Genomic DNA, 16,785 nt, shown 5'->3' on the forward strand with positions numbered 1-16,785 from the left:
AGAAGGAGGGCGCTAAGAGGCCTGTGGACACTGCATGATGGGAAGAACAATGAATACAACCGGTGCTTCACCAGCTGCTGTTTCATGGCTGTCAAAAGAATTCATGACTTCAAAACATTTGCCAGAAGGAAAGTACAAGACCTTGAAACAACATGTGTAAGATTCAGGGCTACACAGAATGAATATTTTCCATTAGTGATTAACCTGCTGACTGGTTTCTCAGTTAATCAATTAGTTGTTTGGACCTTAAAATGTCAGAAAATGGTGGAAAATGTCGATCAGTGTTTACGAAAGCCTAAAATGTCGTCCTAAAATTATGGTTTTATCCACAACGCAAAGACATTCATGATACGATCTTTTTTTTTCTTGAAAAATGATTCAAAACAGTTTTTCGATTATCAAAATAGTTGGTGATTAATTTAATAGTTGACAACTAATTGATTGCATGATACTACAGTCCAAACTTTAACTCAATCCAAAGTTTGTGGCCGGACTTAAGTTGATTGTTTGCTCACGTTTCTGATGTAACTTAACAGGGCTTATTAGCTGAATACATATGCAATTATTTTGTGTTAATATTTGTAAATAACTCTGATCTGAATTTTTAAATATCTGCTTACTCTTTTTTTTGATGATACTTAAAAAAAAAAAAAGTACATCCACTGTGATTCAACGTTGAAAACAATGAAACATGGCGAACAGTTCATGGAGTGAATGAATACTTCCAACAGGGAGTGTAATTACGTTAGTCTTCCCTCGCCTCCCACTGAGGTCTGAGCTGGAGGACAGCTAATAACACGCACACACACTCACACACACACTGCATATACACATTATTCACACAAACTGTGCTTGTTTAAAACTAACATTTAGCTGATCATCATGATGTCTCAGCAGCAGAGGTGGAGCGTCCCCTGCTGTCCAAATAAATAAGAAATCTTTACAAACAGGGAAACCCTACAGGTGGCACAGCTGGTGAGGCAACTGTTGACTGGTTAATACACGTAACAACGGATTGTTTCACGGCTCTCCTTTTCACAAAATATATACAAGCTTGGACCCAAGTAGAAAGAATGATACAAGATTTTAATGCATTTTAATTTTGTTTCTTGTGCTTACAGGAAGGTCTGTGTCCTGTTCTGGGGTTTTGATGAACAAACTATAACAATACAAGTTACAATTATTCTATGTTGGGCATAATAAACAAATAAAAGACATGTTTATTCCAAAGTGACTAATTCATTATCTAAAACTTCATAAATACTGCTGGTTAATGACAAAACTGCCCATGGACTGTACTGCATATTGAGCTTCACAGGTTTTAGGAAAGGACCTACAGAGAGGAGGCAGTGCTGAGAACAGGAAGAAAGGTAGGACTACTAATCAGGCTGGGGCAAAAACCTTGTTTGAATATATGAATATGGCCTGAAATATGACCCACTGAAGGGGTTTATTTTATGCAGAATAAGGCACAATAGTAAATCAAATATTTTTCTATTGTATCATATATTCCAACCATTTCTGAAGCCATTTCGCCCTCAACTGTCTTTCTTCTTCTGATTTTAAAGTAACTACATGGAACTTCCCCCTGCCATTTTCACCACCAGAACCACAAAATATAATGTCAATATAGCTGCGTTTTTAATTGCCTAATGTACGACTCATTGTAATTTTGCTTTGGAAAGCGTAAACACAGGCTTGTTTCATCTGATTTGATGGAGAATCCAACCTGGTGGCAGCCATTAAAGGCAACTATGTAGAAGAATATTCTCGCTGATGGTGTCGTTTGCTTATGTAGGTCATATAGAGGTATCAGTAATGAATTGGGACTGTTTCATAACCAGTTATAATCTCTATGTAGTACATTTAATTTCAGCATATGCCTCTCTTTCCTTCACTCCTCACAAACACACCTACATGTATTCACACACACTGTGTGCACACTGGTACACACGCGCAGACAAACGGACACAAGCACAAATATGCAACACTGACCGAGGCTTTGCACAACACTGGCAAATGTCCTGTGGAGTAACAGACACGGATACATCACCTGTCATTTCTCAGCTCTCTCTCAGTCCCTGTCTCGGTCCCTGTGGAACAAACTCTGGACAAAATCAGGTCACCGTCTCCGATGGCATCAGCTTTGCTAACAGGCGCAGTTTTGAACTGCAGGATTATCTTAACAATTCTTTGAGCAATAGAACAGAAAGAGTGCTAAAAATCACAGAGAATTATAAATCAGATTCAGCTACAACGGCAAGTAAATAAACATAAATCTTCTATTTTAAAAAATCTCTGAGCACTTGATGATAGTGCCTAGAATAATCCAACTATTTCTGACAGAAAATACATTAAAGAAATTAAGGTTTCTCTCAGCATGTCTTTCATGCCTCTGTCCCATCATGCAACGCAGTTGGGCGCAGACTTGTCGCTCATCGAGCTGGGAGCAAGTCGGATATCTTCAGGGTGATTGTAGTCCATCCATCTGTAATGCCACAGCTCCCAGCTGCTTCTACTGTACATCTAGTCAAGTAAAGTCCATGTGTGCAGAGGAACCAGTGGTTCTGTTTTACATGTGATCCTCTCGTTTGCTTGTTGGTCCAGTTCGTATTGAAAAAGGCGCAGACTGCAGTGTAGGGCCGCAATCCACGTACAGTATGAGTGTCCGTCACTCTGGTCATCACAGTCGTAGAATGATGATGTCACTGGAATGTTCTGAGGTCATCTGAGGCTGACCGTCCGCCCTTTAAAGAGCAGAAAACCAGAGAGAGTCAGATGTTCAATTCAGTGCTGTCACATCCTGAACTTTTTATTCATTAAAATGACCCTTATTCACTTGTACATGTTTTTTTAATCTCGTTAGGTCAGCTTTTATCCCTGAACCTAAAACCAGTTTCACAGCACTTTTTCAAAGTCCCCTGAGAGGTCAGGCTTAAAATTTTCATCCAGACTATGAATGTCTCAGAGCCATGGCAACCAGATATGAGGCTGCTGACATGATGTGGACTCAATAAGCAGCGGTCAAGAGAGCAGATTAACGCAGATACACATCCTGACAGACGAAGCAGCAAATCAGGGAGAGAAAATGCTTCATCAAATTCAAATAGCTCTCCGGGCTTGACCGCAACAAAATAAAGCACTGGAAGTATTTTATTGCTTTGACAGCGCAAGAAAACCAACCTTGGGACAAATAATACCCTAAAAAGAAAACTTAAAAAAACAAAAAAACAAGAGGTCTGATGTAGATCTGTAGATCTCTACAGCAGTTCCCCCACACTGCTGGCATAGTGGCTTCTCTTTTGGTAGTCATGTTTTCTTAAATCTTTTATCTTTCATTCAAACTTAATGACGTGTCTATGTCTTATTACACAATTCTCTTCTATACTACGGGGCGGCAATGAATTACCGTTTCATTTGTGAATCCTAGTTGACACCTTTAAATTGCTTATTCTGTTAGATCCACAGTGCAAAAAGCAAAGATATTTATCTAAACACAGATATGAAACAGACACAAGCAGTCTCACATTTTTGAAGATGGAACCAGCAAATATTTTGTATTTTTTAGTTTGATAACTAACTTCACGATCAATGAATTATCAAAAACAGGATACATTATCTGTCAATCCACTAATTCAATTCATTCATTTCTGCAACATTTCACAGAGTCACTCGTGATGAGCTACAGCAGTGGTTTTTAGCACGCCCCATTTCAGAAGACAGAAAAAGTTCACCCCCTCGACCCCCCAGTTATTTTATCTTTTTATTTTTTTTTTTATACCAGTTATTAACATTGATAGGGGAGGCAACTCATGAAAAAGGATCAAAGGTGAATCACTGTGAAATAAATGTCAGTACAATAACATCAGCAAACTCGTTTTATTTTCCCTGCATAAATCATCTCATCCAACTTGGTTTTACTTCAGATTTTTACCCTGGTCATCCATGCCCCCCCTGCAGTGGCTTTATGCCCCACCAGGGGCAGAGCTGCAGTAAGATGCACATGACTGCCATAAAAACTTCTGTTTTAAGAAGAATTAAGCTTGTATTTAATAGTTTTTTCAACTTGATTGTGATTTATTTACTCATTTGTGTCATTTTTAGGTTCATCATGTTTGAACAGCTGTGGGTATAACAGTGAAAATGTCATAAAGAGGGAATAAAGCATTAAAGAACATACACCAAGTGCCCTGCTTACTCTAGGTACTGTGTTATTAAATATAAGATAATCCAGACTTCACTATATTAAAACAAAACTACACAAAATCTTTACAGATGTATCCCCATTTTGTGATAAATGCCACACTGAAGACACCACAGTTTTGTTCTCTGTCCTGAATTAGTTCTGATTTGGACCAACATATTCTGAATGTTATCAGATATATTTCATACACTAATGAGACCTGACCCACTTCTGGTGGTGCTCAGAGTCTCTGAACACTTCTCCCTGCTTAATAACTGTCAATAACAGTGGCCATCTTATGCACTTACTGCAGCAAAGAAACTTATTTTATGTTCTGTTGGAAAGCAGAGGTCCCACCTGCCAAACTAAGGCTGGAAGAAATAGTAAAGAATAGTAGCAAGAATACGGTTTGACTGTAATATCCTCACATTCACAAGGAATGTTTTTGTCTTTGGTTATATCACCCTATGAGCTTGATCCAGCTCTCATAGAAAAAAGAAGAATGCACATCTGATGAAAATGTTCAAAATGTAGTTAATTTGAAAATGTACATATGGTACAGCAAAATCACCTTACCTTTCCTGCAGCCACCATTATCGAACGTCTCTAAAGAGCTGAAAGATAAATAACAGAGGGGGTTATGACAGGGAGGGAGATGGACAGATAGGAGGAACCTGGAGGTGTAGAAATAGAGAGAGGTGAGGACAGTGATGGACTGAAGACAGGAAAGAAATGTAGGGTGAGAGAGATGAAGGGGCAGGCAGGTAGTAATAGTATATTTAAACAACAAGAGAAGTGTGAAGAGGACTTGAGTGTGAGAGAAAAGACAAATAAAGATATTTAATATAGGGTTGTGTGAGATATTTATTGATAGTCAGTGTATTAGCTACAGTAGATGCTGGTTGACACGCCACCAGTTTGGAGAAGCAGAGACTGAAGGTAATCATGAACTGCTGTGGACAGGGTCAGCAAGTATATAAAAAACTCAGTTTAAATCAGTTTAAATGTATGCTACATTTACTTTGCTGTCTGTCTGTTATTAAAGCCAAATATCACTCTCTCCAAATCACCCAAACTCCACAGGTGAAATCAGTAATTTTACCTTGTAGAACACAGGTGTTGCTGGTCAATCACTGATTTGTTCATTTGTGTTATTGTGTGAATTTGGTGAATCCAGAAAATCCTTTTAAAACACCAAAGTCACAAAATAACACAAACTAACTAACGGATCGAGGCAGCGGTAGACCAGTAACTTCTGTGTTTTGTGTGGTAAAATTAATGATTTCACCCATGGAGTTTGGTTGGTTTGGAAAGAGGGGTATTTGGCTTATATAACAGCAAAGTCACATCTGAAAAGGTTGTCTGATGGTAAAGTAAAGCAGTAATAAAATTCTAAATATAGCATACACTTAAACTGATGTTGACTTTGTTTTTTAAGTGGACCTTTTTCAAATGACAGTTTGTTGCTGACACTGTTGACAGCAGTTCATTGCTCATCTTCCATGCTGGTTCTCCTCTCTGCTTCTCCAAACTGGGGGCGTGTCGACCCCCATCTATCGTACCTCATACAACCCCACATAAAATAATCTGAACTATTCCTTTACATTCAAAATAACACTGAACATCTTTGGATTCACCTTGAGGGTCATAATCAGGAGCAGCCATCCTCACAAACACACACACACACACACACACACACACACACACACACACACACAAACACACACACACACAGTTTTCCACATTTACTCTTTCAATCCACGTAGAAAATTGGATCTTTAAATACACATTGCCTCTCCCTTCTCCACCCCCTCACACACACAAAAATCCTGCACACCCGGCTTCTGCTGCTGCTGCCCCGTCACCAAAGCAATCACACCTCCTCCCACACTCCCAAAAATTGTATCCAGTCAATACACTCAACAGACCGGGATCAATAGCAAATATCTGGAAGGCAACAACACAGCAACCCAGGAATCGTGTTGTTGCCAGAGACTGAGTTGAATTCTTATGTGCTGCTGCAGTCGGCAGCAAACTAATGAGAGGCATGTGATGGCTGGAAACAGCAGGAGGAGACAACAGCATCATCAGATTGTAGACTTGCGGTCCAATAGCACTAAGACTGAGATTATTTCCGATGGCTGCAATCAAATCTTATACGAAAATAAGAGATGGTAATAAGAGGTGGTGATATTGATGTTGTTGAACAGGTCTGGTTTAAACATCATCCAACAAACCAACGGTGATGTTTGTCAGACTCCTGCCAAGTACACAACTCTGTGAGCTGATACGGCAGCGGTGCTATGAAACACGGTGTTCATCATAGTTTGCCTGCAGGCACAAGTTCACTTCAAATGTGTTAGTCTTTGTTTCTGTTGTTCCTTTGGTGTTTTGAGGCTTTCGAGCTTTAGCAGAGCATCACCAGAATAACTCTCGCTGAAATTCTGTTTTGTTGGTTCTCAGTCCAAAACCTCCTGCAGTATGAAGATGCTGTCGTCTACTCCTCCTCCTCATCTGGATTCTTAAACATTTTTCAGATCCAGATACTGATTAGTCATTTATTCTCTTGTCCTGGAATCCAGGCTCATGAAAACACATGTTGGTTTGCACCAACAAGGATTCATTTTTAAACCTGATTAAATCATGTTGTTATGTTGAACCAAACTTTTAAACTAGTTTGAAATTAATAACTATTAAACTAAATATTAAATCTTAACCTCCCTTCAAATCTCAGTTTACTTCTTACTCTAAACCTTGATTAAATTTAATTCTGTTGCACCAAAACTTTATACTGAGATTTAATCTATGATCAACTATTACCTTTAAATTTACACCTGAGGGGTTTTAACTTTTAAAGTAGCACCCGTTTTTAGAGGGACTGAGAAAAATAGTTTATTTCAGAGTCATCATGGGTAGGCTAACAAGGCTAACTTAGTTTTTCGCAAAAATCTAGCAAGCAATGTAACCTTCTGTTAAAATTTTAGCAAGCTAGTAAGCAATATAACTTTTTTTTACCTTTTTGCTAGCTAGCAAACAATGCAGCATTTCGTTAATTCTGTAGCTAGCTTGCAAACAATGATATGTTTTGTCAAGGAATATAGAGCAGCCACTAATACTTACTAGATCCTGACAAATTTATTATTTATTCTATTTGGGTAAGCAAACATCTCCATATTGATTAAACTCTATTTATATATCCACTAAACTGAGATTAGCTTTTAAATTCATCTTAATTTAATCTTCTTAATTTTATTTGTTTATTTATTTATTTATTGGTGCAACCCAGTCACAGTTTCACAAAGGAGAGCCTTAGAACCTGTTTTTGGTCAAAACTCACAGTTTAAGAACCCAGATCCTGTCATGGTGATTAAATCAAAGATGAATCATTGATCAGAGATGATTGATTCTGCACAGGTGCTACCAGAAAACTTCTGTCCTCCTTTTGGTGAGAGTAAATAATAAAAAGAAAAGACAAATAATAAATGCACTTGTTTGTTTTTTTTTTACTTGACTGATGCAGAGTGAGAGTGGATTCTCAATCGAGTTCTGTCCTTGAAATGTAAAGGACACGTTGCACGACCAGCACATGTTCAGTGCAAATTTGTTCTGCTCTTCCAGTGAGGATTAAGGTTGAGGGTCTGGATCACCTGTGCAGCATGAATGTCTCTGATTAGCCAGGAGCTTTCGAATTGAGCTTCCTGGTTTGTCCTAGATTAGTCCCAGTGATTGGTAGGTTGACTCACAGCAAGCGGGTCTTGGCTGAAAGCCGCGACGCTGTTCCGCATCTCATTCTCACTGCCACGCAGTGGTATCAATGACACGTTACCATGACGCGTGTCCGGCAACGCGCGGCTCACCCGCGCCTGCTGGAGTCCGTCCTGAGGCCACACGTTGCCATCGTACTTTAGTGATGAGAAGGGAGAGGAAACAGAGCAAAAAGAGAATTTACAATACTACAAGACTATAAGCAGATTGGGAAAAACATTGTTTGCATGTTACTGCGCTGCGTCCTGTTGAGGTATACTCCATCTCACAGAGCTGTGTTATAACTAACGCTGAGTACTATATCCAAAACAGATGGTTTTTACAAGCTTGAAAAGGGATAATTAGGATTTTTTGAAGTGAGCTTGTATGAGGCACAGTTAGTGTATTACCTACAGCGGATAACTGTTGGCACATTTCCAGTTAGGAGAAGCCACTGGAGTACTGGTACAGGAAACTAAGCAATGTACCGCTATAGACAAGGCAACAAATCCTATTTTAGCCAACTACAAAAAAAAAACCACACACTATATTTAGAATATTTTCACCATTTTACCTTGCCATGACAGTTCTTTCCAATGTGAAATCACCATTATATAAGCCGATTATCATTCTGCCCAATTCAACCAAATTCCTTAAGGAAAAACAATAATTTTAAATCACATGACATGTGAGTTGCTGGTCTACCACTGCCTCAAATAATTACTTTGTTTATGTTGCTGTGTGACTTTGGCAAATCCGAACTAATTTTTTAAAGCACTTAAATCACACAAAAACACAAACAACTAACTAACCAATCGAGAGACCAGTAGATGAGCATCTTCCATGTTCTGTCTGGTAAAATGACTAATGTTGCTTTAGGAGTCTGGTTGTTTTGGAAAAAGAGCGATACTTGGCTTATATAATGTGGAACACTGGAAAAGACTGTCTGATGGCATGGTAAAACATTGAAACTTTAACATACATTTAAAATAATATTCTGAGATTCTGTAAAACTGGCAACGTGCCGATGACCAACATCTACTGTACTATAGGTAATATCCTGACTATGGATGAGTATCTCATACAACCCCACTTCAAATATCTGAACTATCCCTTTAATGGTCAGTAGAAATAAATAGCAAATTGTCAACTTATTGTTTTTACGTGTGTGTGTGTGAGAGAGAGAGAGAGAGAGAGAAAGAGAGATATCATACCTGTATACTGAGAAAAGTAGCATACCACTCCCTCATTTCTGACTGGGTGTCACAGCAGAGATACCTGCAAATAAACAGAGGGTGATGAAGTGAGGGAGACAGTGTGATAAAAACCAGGAACTACGTAAGAGTGAGTGTGTGTGTGTGTGTGTGTGTGTATGCGTGTGTGTGTGTGGGCGGGTCGGTCTTAGGGCAAAAAGAAGTCAGATAGTACAGAGAGGCATTTGGAGACTAAAGGGAAATTTGTAAAAAGAACCAGAAGAAAGAAAGACAGTAGTAGTCAAAGATATTAACTGAAATTGACACACCCTCTCTTATTGCGCCTGGTGGTGGCGCCACAGGCATAAACACTGAGTGTGATTCCTAATTTAAACTCCAGACAAAGAGAAGCACTGATTGGGACCTTCAACGTTCAGTGTGTGTGTGTGTTTGTGTGTGTGTGTGTGCCTGTGTCCGTAAAAAGTGTAATTGTGTCTCTGTTATGTCTGTCTGCGTATATGCATATTTTATGCCACTCAGGTTGCCGTCACAGAGCCCTCTGAGTCATCAGCCATGCTGTGATGCTGAATAAATAAGCTTTATTTATACAATCATTATCACTGTGAGAACAAATTTAGACTGCACAACTTATTCAAGTGCCCTCCACAGAGACACAACACAACACTGATGCAGACTTGAGAACTAAAACATATACAGTACAGCGCAGAGGTGTTCAGAGCAGGAGGAGGGTCTCTGCAGGAGGAATCCAAACAGTCTCAGGGGAGGCTCAGTGAATGGAAGCGAAATATTATTACGCTAGTTTACAGCTGTGAGGAACAGTTACTTTCATCATCAGCTAATCTGTTTGGTCAATAAAATTCTGTGAAAAATATTGATCAGTGTTTTCCAAAGCTCAAGAGGGTGTCCTCAAATTTATTGTTTTGTCCACAAGCAAAAGACATTCAGTTTACTGTCATGGAGGAGTAAACCAGAAAATATTCACATTTAAGACACTAAAATCAGAGACTTCAAATGCTTTTATTCTAAAAATAAAAAGACTCATAAAGATGAATTGATTATCAAAATAGTTGACAATTAATTTAATAGTTGACAATTAATTGACTGTAACATAGTTGTCAAAAGGATATCACATAAACTAGCCTAAAAGTGTGTGATTTAGTTGAAGAGATATTTCAGAGATACACTTGTCTGGGGGAATTTTACCATTTCCCTTCTTTCCCAGAGTCAGAGTCTAATAATAATAATAACAATAATAATAAATGCATTTGGACAGACCCATTGTATGCATTTGGTTTCATATGAAATGATATTAGTCAACCTTGGCTCAATTGCTGATTGTCTGCGTGATCAAATAACATAATCATGATCCCTAAGACATCCAGGAATTGAGAAAAACTCAGCAAGGAATCTTGATGGGGGAAGATTTTTACAAGCATTGTCTAAGGGGAAGGCCCACAGTCTCAGACTTTGAAACCCCTGGTAAAGCACACACACTACACTCACTGCAGACATAAATTTGTCTACTATGACGAGATTTGGCTCACATGCACAACACCACGCGCGCACACACACGCACGCGCGCACACACACGCACACACACGCACACAGAGCTCCTCCTTTTGCATCATTAAGGCCAGAAGAGCTCATTAGTGCTTGTCGGGATTCAAAAGAGGACAGTCGCTCTACTCTAGCGTGCGTACCTACAGTGCTGTATTCAGTAATGCTCTACAATACATTTACTTTCCGTGCAATTAACTGTGGTGCTAATCTAGAACATTATCAGCTGCAGAAGAATAAATGCTGCACATTTATCATCATGGTTTTCCATAAAGACATGGAATACAATTTACATAATATTCTGAGCTTAAATGAGAAACTACGTGAACATGCTGATAAAATAGTGCAACAAAAAGGGAAAATGAACAAGTGTAAGACAGTTTTAAGTGGATAGAAGCATTAACGGGATAAAGCTAAGTGACATGAAGTGCAGGTTGGGAGGGAAAGGTTCAGTCAGCCATATAGGAACCTCCTCATCCATTAATTTTTCCATATTGTCACTTTCTTCCTTATCTCTAACCACTCGTTGCTCAGCTTCCTTTTTTTTATTGATAAATTTCTTAGTACACACTTTCACTCCTTCAGTGTGACACTTTGCCTCTCTACTTGCCACTTGCTGGCCTTGCTGTCTTTATCTATCTTCCACATACCCTCCCTCTCTTCCTCTCAGGTGTGTTTTCTTTGCTATGAGCGACACGGCAATGGAGCGTAACTGAGAGATGATACTGCCTACAGCGTGATGAGAACAGCGCTACCATTACAACAGTGCTGATGTCTACTGCTGTTGACAGTGTAGAGCCCGCTGTAACATGAACACAAGGACACACACAGAGCCTGCACATGGATGTACGACAAAAACTGATGCACGCGCGCACACACACACACACACACACACACAGAGGGATGTATATGTGAAGAGACCTGGATTAGAATAGAGGCATGGTTACAGGTGTACTCATGTGTGTTTCCCTCCTGGGTGGAGCCGACCTTTCATGTGCCTCCTTCGCCAAACTCTCACGCAGGGATCTGACCCGTTTTCTCTGCCTACAGAGAAACTGCTGGCTTTTTTTTCTAACATTGGTCATGTTTACATGCACGTCAAAAATGTGATAACTCTGCCACTAAGGGAAAAAAAAATCAGACAGCATTAACAGCAAGCATGCCAGAAGCTCTCTTCTGGGCATCTTGGAAGTAAATTTTCTCCGTTGCCATCAGGGTGTTGTTACGTCTTTACCTGCTTGCAAAATGAAATGCTATTCAAGATCGTTCATTCTACTCTATAATACTGTATGTGTTTTAAGAATTGTCATTTGTGGAATATGCTTTATATGATCTTTCTTTCTTGCTTAGCAGGTTTATTTATCATATTTATTTATAGATTCTATTCCATATGTAGCTCACCTGGATCATGATTTGTTTGTTTGAATGTTACTAAGGGTTTTGCTTTGTGTATAACAAGCTGCTCCATCAAACTGCCCCTAGTAGGATTAATAAAGTTGTATTGTATTATGTTGTATTGTATTGTACTACAGCAGAGAGATAAAAAGGTATGGTAGTGTTGTATCTTAGTATGATGCTTTAATTATAGTAGGACAGAAATAAAATTAAGGGAAAAAAACATCATACTGAATAAGCATTTAACTTTCATGGCTACTTAGGGAGTTGTCCAAGTAGCCATGAAAGAGACTATATTACAAACATTATGTAACATGAGCCCATGCAAACTGCAACAGAAACTCTTTCAACTGTCATTAATAACATCTGAAATGTCTTCCAAATGGCGATAACTTTTGAAAAATACTGAAATCGGTGACGCCGCAATTTCCCATTGCCACCCATGTTAAAAAAGTGATTGTCTGCTTGTCTAATGTCCAGACAAAGGGCTCAGTGCTGTCCATAATCAACCAGAAACTGAGTTTTACGTGAGGCATGGAGCCGGATACAGTACAGTGAATGTGCAAAAGGAAATTCCTAGCTCACTGGTTGTATAAGTGGGTCAAAAATGAGGGTTGAGGGTTCATTTTCCTCTCATGACTTTATAAAGAAAATATGCTTTACTTAAAAAAATAACATGTTTAAGTTTGTTTGTCATTGCCAACATCTAAAGTGATTAATGTCAATTTGGCAGTCGCAAACATTTTGAAAGTGATACAAGTGTGCATTTCTTTTTTTTTTCAGAAAAAAATGTTTCATTTGTTTGAGTTGTATTTAGTGAAAACAGGAGCAAAAAGCTAAAACTTTAACACAAAGTTTAATGATGAAATGCATAAAAGGGGGTAAGACTCTTCACTTCTGCCTTCTTCTTGTCTGACAAAAAATATTTATTGCTGAACATTTGCTGTTCATTGGTTATTCTTGCTGTTTTCCTTACTTATATTTTTTACCTTAAAGTTAAAAATAAAATCTAATCTAATGTAGCTGAGAGAGCAGACCACTGCACCAAATCTGTCTGGGGTTTGGGTGTAATTCAGAGGGAATAAACCATGTATCTTGTTGAGACTGACAACTCGAGCAGGACTGAGCTGAACTGTGAATGCACTGTGCTGACAGCTATGAACTGTATATAAAAAGGTCCTGATGCTGTACATGCAGCACTGGACAGCTACTCACCACTGCTGTTTCTCTGGCTTCTCTTGTTTCTTACTTTCATACACCACCGTCAGTCCCCAACTGCAAACAGAAAGAGAAAGAGACCAAGAAAATTCAGCAGCAGCACAATTATTTCAGTCACAGCAGCTTCTGATTCTTAGGCTCAGTCTGCCCCCTGGTGGTCACTCTTTTTATAAGTCCCCATGAGCTATTTCAGATAAGGCAAATAATTAAAATGTACCTAAAATTGGAAAATTAATTGTTTAAATTCAGCCATCTGTTAGTCCTTTAAAGTATTATGCTGAAGAACAAGTGGGGCTGCAGAATTGGCTCTATTGTGTAGAGTTTAAACAGATTGATTCTGAAATAATCTCAGGGGCATCAACAGATTTGGTTTAGATACAAAAAAAAGAAAACAGTTGAATGAAAATGCCCATTGACAGTGTGTGTGTGTGTGTGTGTGTGTGTGTGTGTGTGTGTGTGTGTGTGTGTGTGTGTGTGTGTGTGTGTGTGTGTGTGCATGCGTGCATGTGTGTATGTGTGTCACATTTTTTGGAAGTTGGAACAACAGGTTGGCCATTATGATTGACTGTAATTTATTGTGATCCCAGTTTGATCATTGATAGACTGAAAACTTTATTAACTTCAAATTTAAAATTAAAAATAAATACTCTGAAGGGCTTTGTTGAGACAAAATCCTCTAAAATCCTGCCTCTACTACTGAAATAATTTGGGAACCCCTTTATCGGACACACAGACAAAACTGATCACACAGCTAAAGGCTTAAGAAGCACTTTTGATTTGAATTAAGATTAAAAACTGGATTTTGATTATGAATGCATTAATACTAGCTCCTACCAGTGGTATAGTGGTCTAGAGGTGTTGCACTCAGCTACTGAAGTGGTGTGTATATATGAATCACTTTGTTAAAACAAACATCAAAGGTTCAGACTTATAGCATTCAGCACAAAGTGAATGCTGGATGTGCTGAGAGCATTTTATAAGATCCAGGGAGGAGGGTAGGCATTATAGTGTACTGTAGCTTCAGTCTGCACCTTTCAGACTGCAGAAGTTTTAATGTTATATTACTTTATTGCAAAGGTGGGAAGTAGGGAAGTACAAATACTTTGTTACTGTACTTCTGTTAAGTTTGCAGGTGTCTGTAATTTAATGGAGTATTTATTTTTCAGACAACTTCTTACTTTTACTCTAAGCATTTCAGGGACATTACGGATTATTTTTTATTTTGCGTCACTGCATGCCACCACCACAATATCAAGTCTGATTTCAACATAAATGAATTGGAGAATAAAACAGAGATGATTTCCTGGTGGATCCGTCACACCATATTAATGACAGACATAAGAAGACAAAACAGACAAAGAGAGGGACACTCAAGTGTGGTGAAAATCTGAGGTTCGGTTAGCTTTGTACATGTATAACAGCAGGTACAAGTGTCCTTCAGAGGGGGACTTTTTACTTTTATACTCTGAATACCTTTCTGAAGATACACTTGTTCATATTAGAAGTAAAGAAGTTGATTCAATACTTTCAGCTGCTCTCAACCGCAATATTTAAGCATCTGCCACTTTTTGTGAGAGGCTATGTATTTATGTATATGAATTTGTAGATTGATACTAATTTCTATCTGCAGACCAAAATAGATTATGTTCTTCCTCTTAAGTATTGGCACATTATTTTGTGCCAATCAAAGTCTTCCTATTGGTACAGAATCTCAGCTTTCACCGTTCCGAGCAGTCACTGCATCATGAGGAGGACGGGAAGTGACATCAGCGCTACACTGACTGCATGTGCTCACCATGTTGGAGGACGGAGCTTCTTCTTAATACCCAGGTAAACCTTGAGGTTTTTCACTGGCCAGTCACGTTCTGGACGGTTACTCTGAGAGAGACAGAAACACAGTTTATGAGCCTGTGAAAGAATGTGACAACGGACAAACTGTAAAAAGTAAATCTGTCAATCTTACTCTGACTTCCTTGTACATTCTGAGAGAGCTGGAGTTGAGGATGAAATATCGGTCGTGGAAACTTCCAGAGGACAGTCCCAATCCCAAGATGCTTCGCTCTTCTCTGAATTTCATCATCCCGTGTTTGGATGGATCCACTTTACTGGCTGGAGGGCAGAACGGGAGATTAAAGTCACATGAAGGGCTAACAATGCAGAGATAATCATTTAGAGATAATCATTATGGGTTTACCCAGGTAGAGGATCATTGATTCCATGGCGACGTGTTTCTTGATGAGCAGATGGGAGTCGGTGCCAAACGAGTGAAGGATGGGTAAGACTCGCTCCTGATAGTGCAGTGGACGTTCTGAGGGAAACAAACACAGCACAACTGAAGTAGCCACAAATCCTTTGTTTACATGAGTTAGAAGATTTTTTTTTGTCTTATTAAAGGAAGAGAAAACACAAGTATCATTCTCAGACAGGCTGAGAGATCCTGATGACATAATTGACACTATTTTTTCAAGCTGTAAAAATGTTTGTTTCTATTTTAGTGAAATAACGAATGCAGATTTGGTTTAAAAGGATGTCAACTTTGCATTCTTCAACAGATGGTGCTTTCACACCTACGTACCTAACTCAAAAATAGCTTTTGTTATTGTAATACAAAAGTGACTTCTGTAGTAAACAAGCGACTGACAGAATCCCTTCCAGCTCCAGTCACTCATAGTCTTTCTAACTTTTTCTCAGAATCATTCCACCACTTCCTCCTGTAATCAGCGGATTGGTTTTCTGGCCAGCGATGGGAAATCTGCCAAATTAGTTGAATGTTACTGGCATTTGATAAGCCACCTACGGGCTTCCCGGTGGGGAACCAGATGGCCCACATACCAGGATCAAAACAAACCTCAGCACACAGTCACATTTCTGAGAGTGATCCTTTTGCCTCTGGAGTATGTGTGTCACGTCGAGTAGGTCAGGCTGCAGGTTGAGTGGAAAACATTTCAAAAGCTTTGAGTCATTGTTTTTGTTTCGCTGTGGGCCTTGTCATGTTTCATGTCGTTAATTTTACACATGAACCCATGTCGCTTTCCAAAACGAAAGAGTTATAAATAGAGCCTCGTCTATAGTGGTGGAGGGAGTTAACAGAGTAATTGAAGGGATAGTTTGGATTATTTGAAGTGGGGATATGTGTGGTACTTTTCCATACTCCAGTTCGGAGTAATGGCAGGAGTACTGCCATAGGAAGCTAAGAAATGTACTGCTGTGGTCAGGATCAGCAGCAAAACATATTTGAGCAGCCTCAAAGAAATTAATAGCAGTTTAAGTGTGCCCTATATTTAGAACATTTTCACAGATTTACCTTGCTATCAGACCGCCTTTTCCAACAGGAAACTGACATTATATAAGGCAAATATCACTGTCTTCAAACCAACTAGACTCTATTGACAAAATCAATAATTTCACCTTGCAGAATACAGGAGCTGTTGGTCCACCACTGCCTTGATCTGTTTGTTTGCTTATGTTATTGTG

The 16,785-nt window shown here is 39.0% G+C and overlaps 1 protein-coding gene across 1 annotated transcript in view; it reads right to left on the bottom strand.

Moving 5' to 3' along the window:
- Nucleotides 1-1,865: 1,865 nt before the first annotated feature.
- The window catches only part of arap1 (ArfGAP with RhoGAP domain, ankyrin repeat and PH domain 1), a 68,402-nt gene continuing 53,482 nt past the window's right edge, over nucleotides 1,866-16,785 (bottom strand). Inside the window, exons 27-34 of the mRNA XM_084718089.1 lie at nucleotides 15,506-15,619; nucleotides 15,275-15,420; nucleotides 15,107-15,189; nucleotides 13,309-13,368; nucleotides 9,142-9,205; nucleotides 7,927-8,085; nucleotides 4,760-4,797; nucleotides 1,866-2,747 (exon numbers count right to left, since the gene is read on the bottom strand). Of these exons, the coding sequence (XP_084574215.1) occupies nucleotides 4,777-4,797; nucleotides 7,927-8,085; nucleotides 9,142-9,205; nucleotides 13,309-13,368; nucleotides 15,107-15,189; nucleotides 15,275-15,420; nucleotides 15,506-15,619 (647 nt within the window). The 3' untranslated portion in view covers nucleotides 1,866-2,747; nucleotides 4,760-4,776. The remainder of the gene's footprint in view (nucleotides 2,748-4,759; nucleotides 4,798-7,926; nucleotides 8,086-9,141; nucleotides 9,206-13,308; nucleotides 13,369-15,106; nucleotides 15,190-15,274; nucleotides 15,421-15,505; nucleotides 15,620-16,785) is intronic.

The sequence above is a fragment of the Lutjanus erythropterus genome, chromosome 4, assembly GCF_056507025.1.
Source record: "Lutjanus erythropterus isolate fLutEry1 chromosome 4, fLutEry1.hap2, whole genome shotgun sequence".
NCBI lineage: Eukaryota > Metazoa > Chordata > Actinopteri > Lutjaniformes > Lutjanidae > Lutjanus > Lutjanus erythropterus.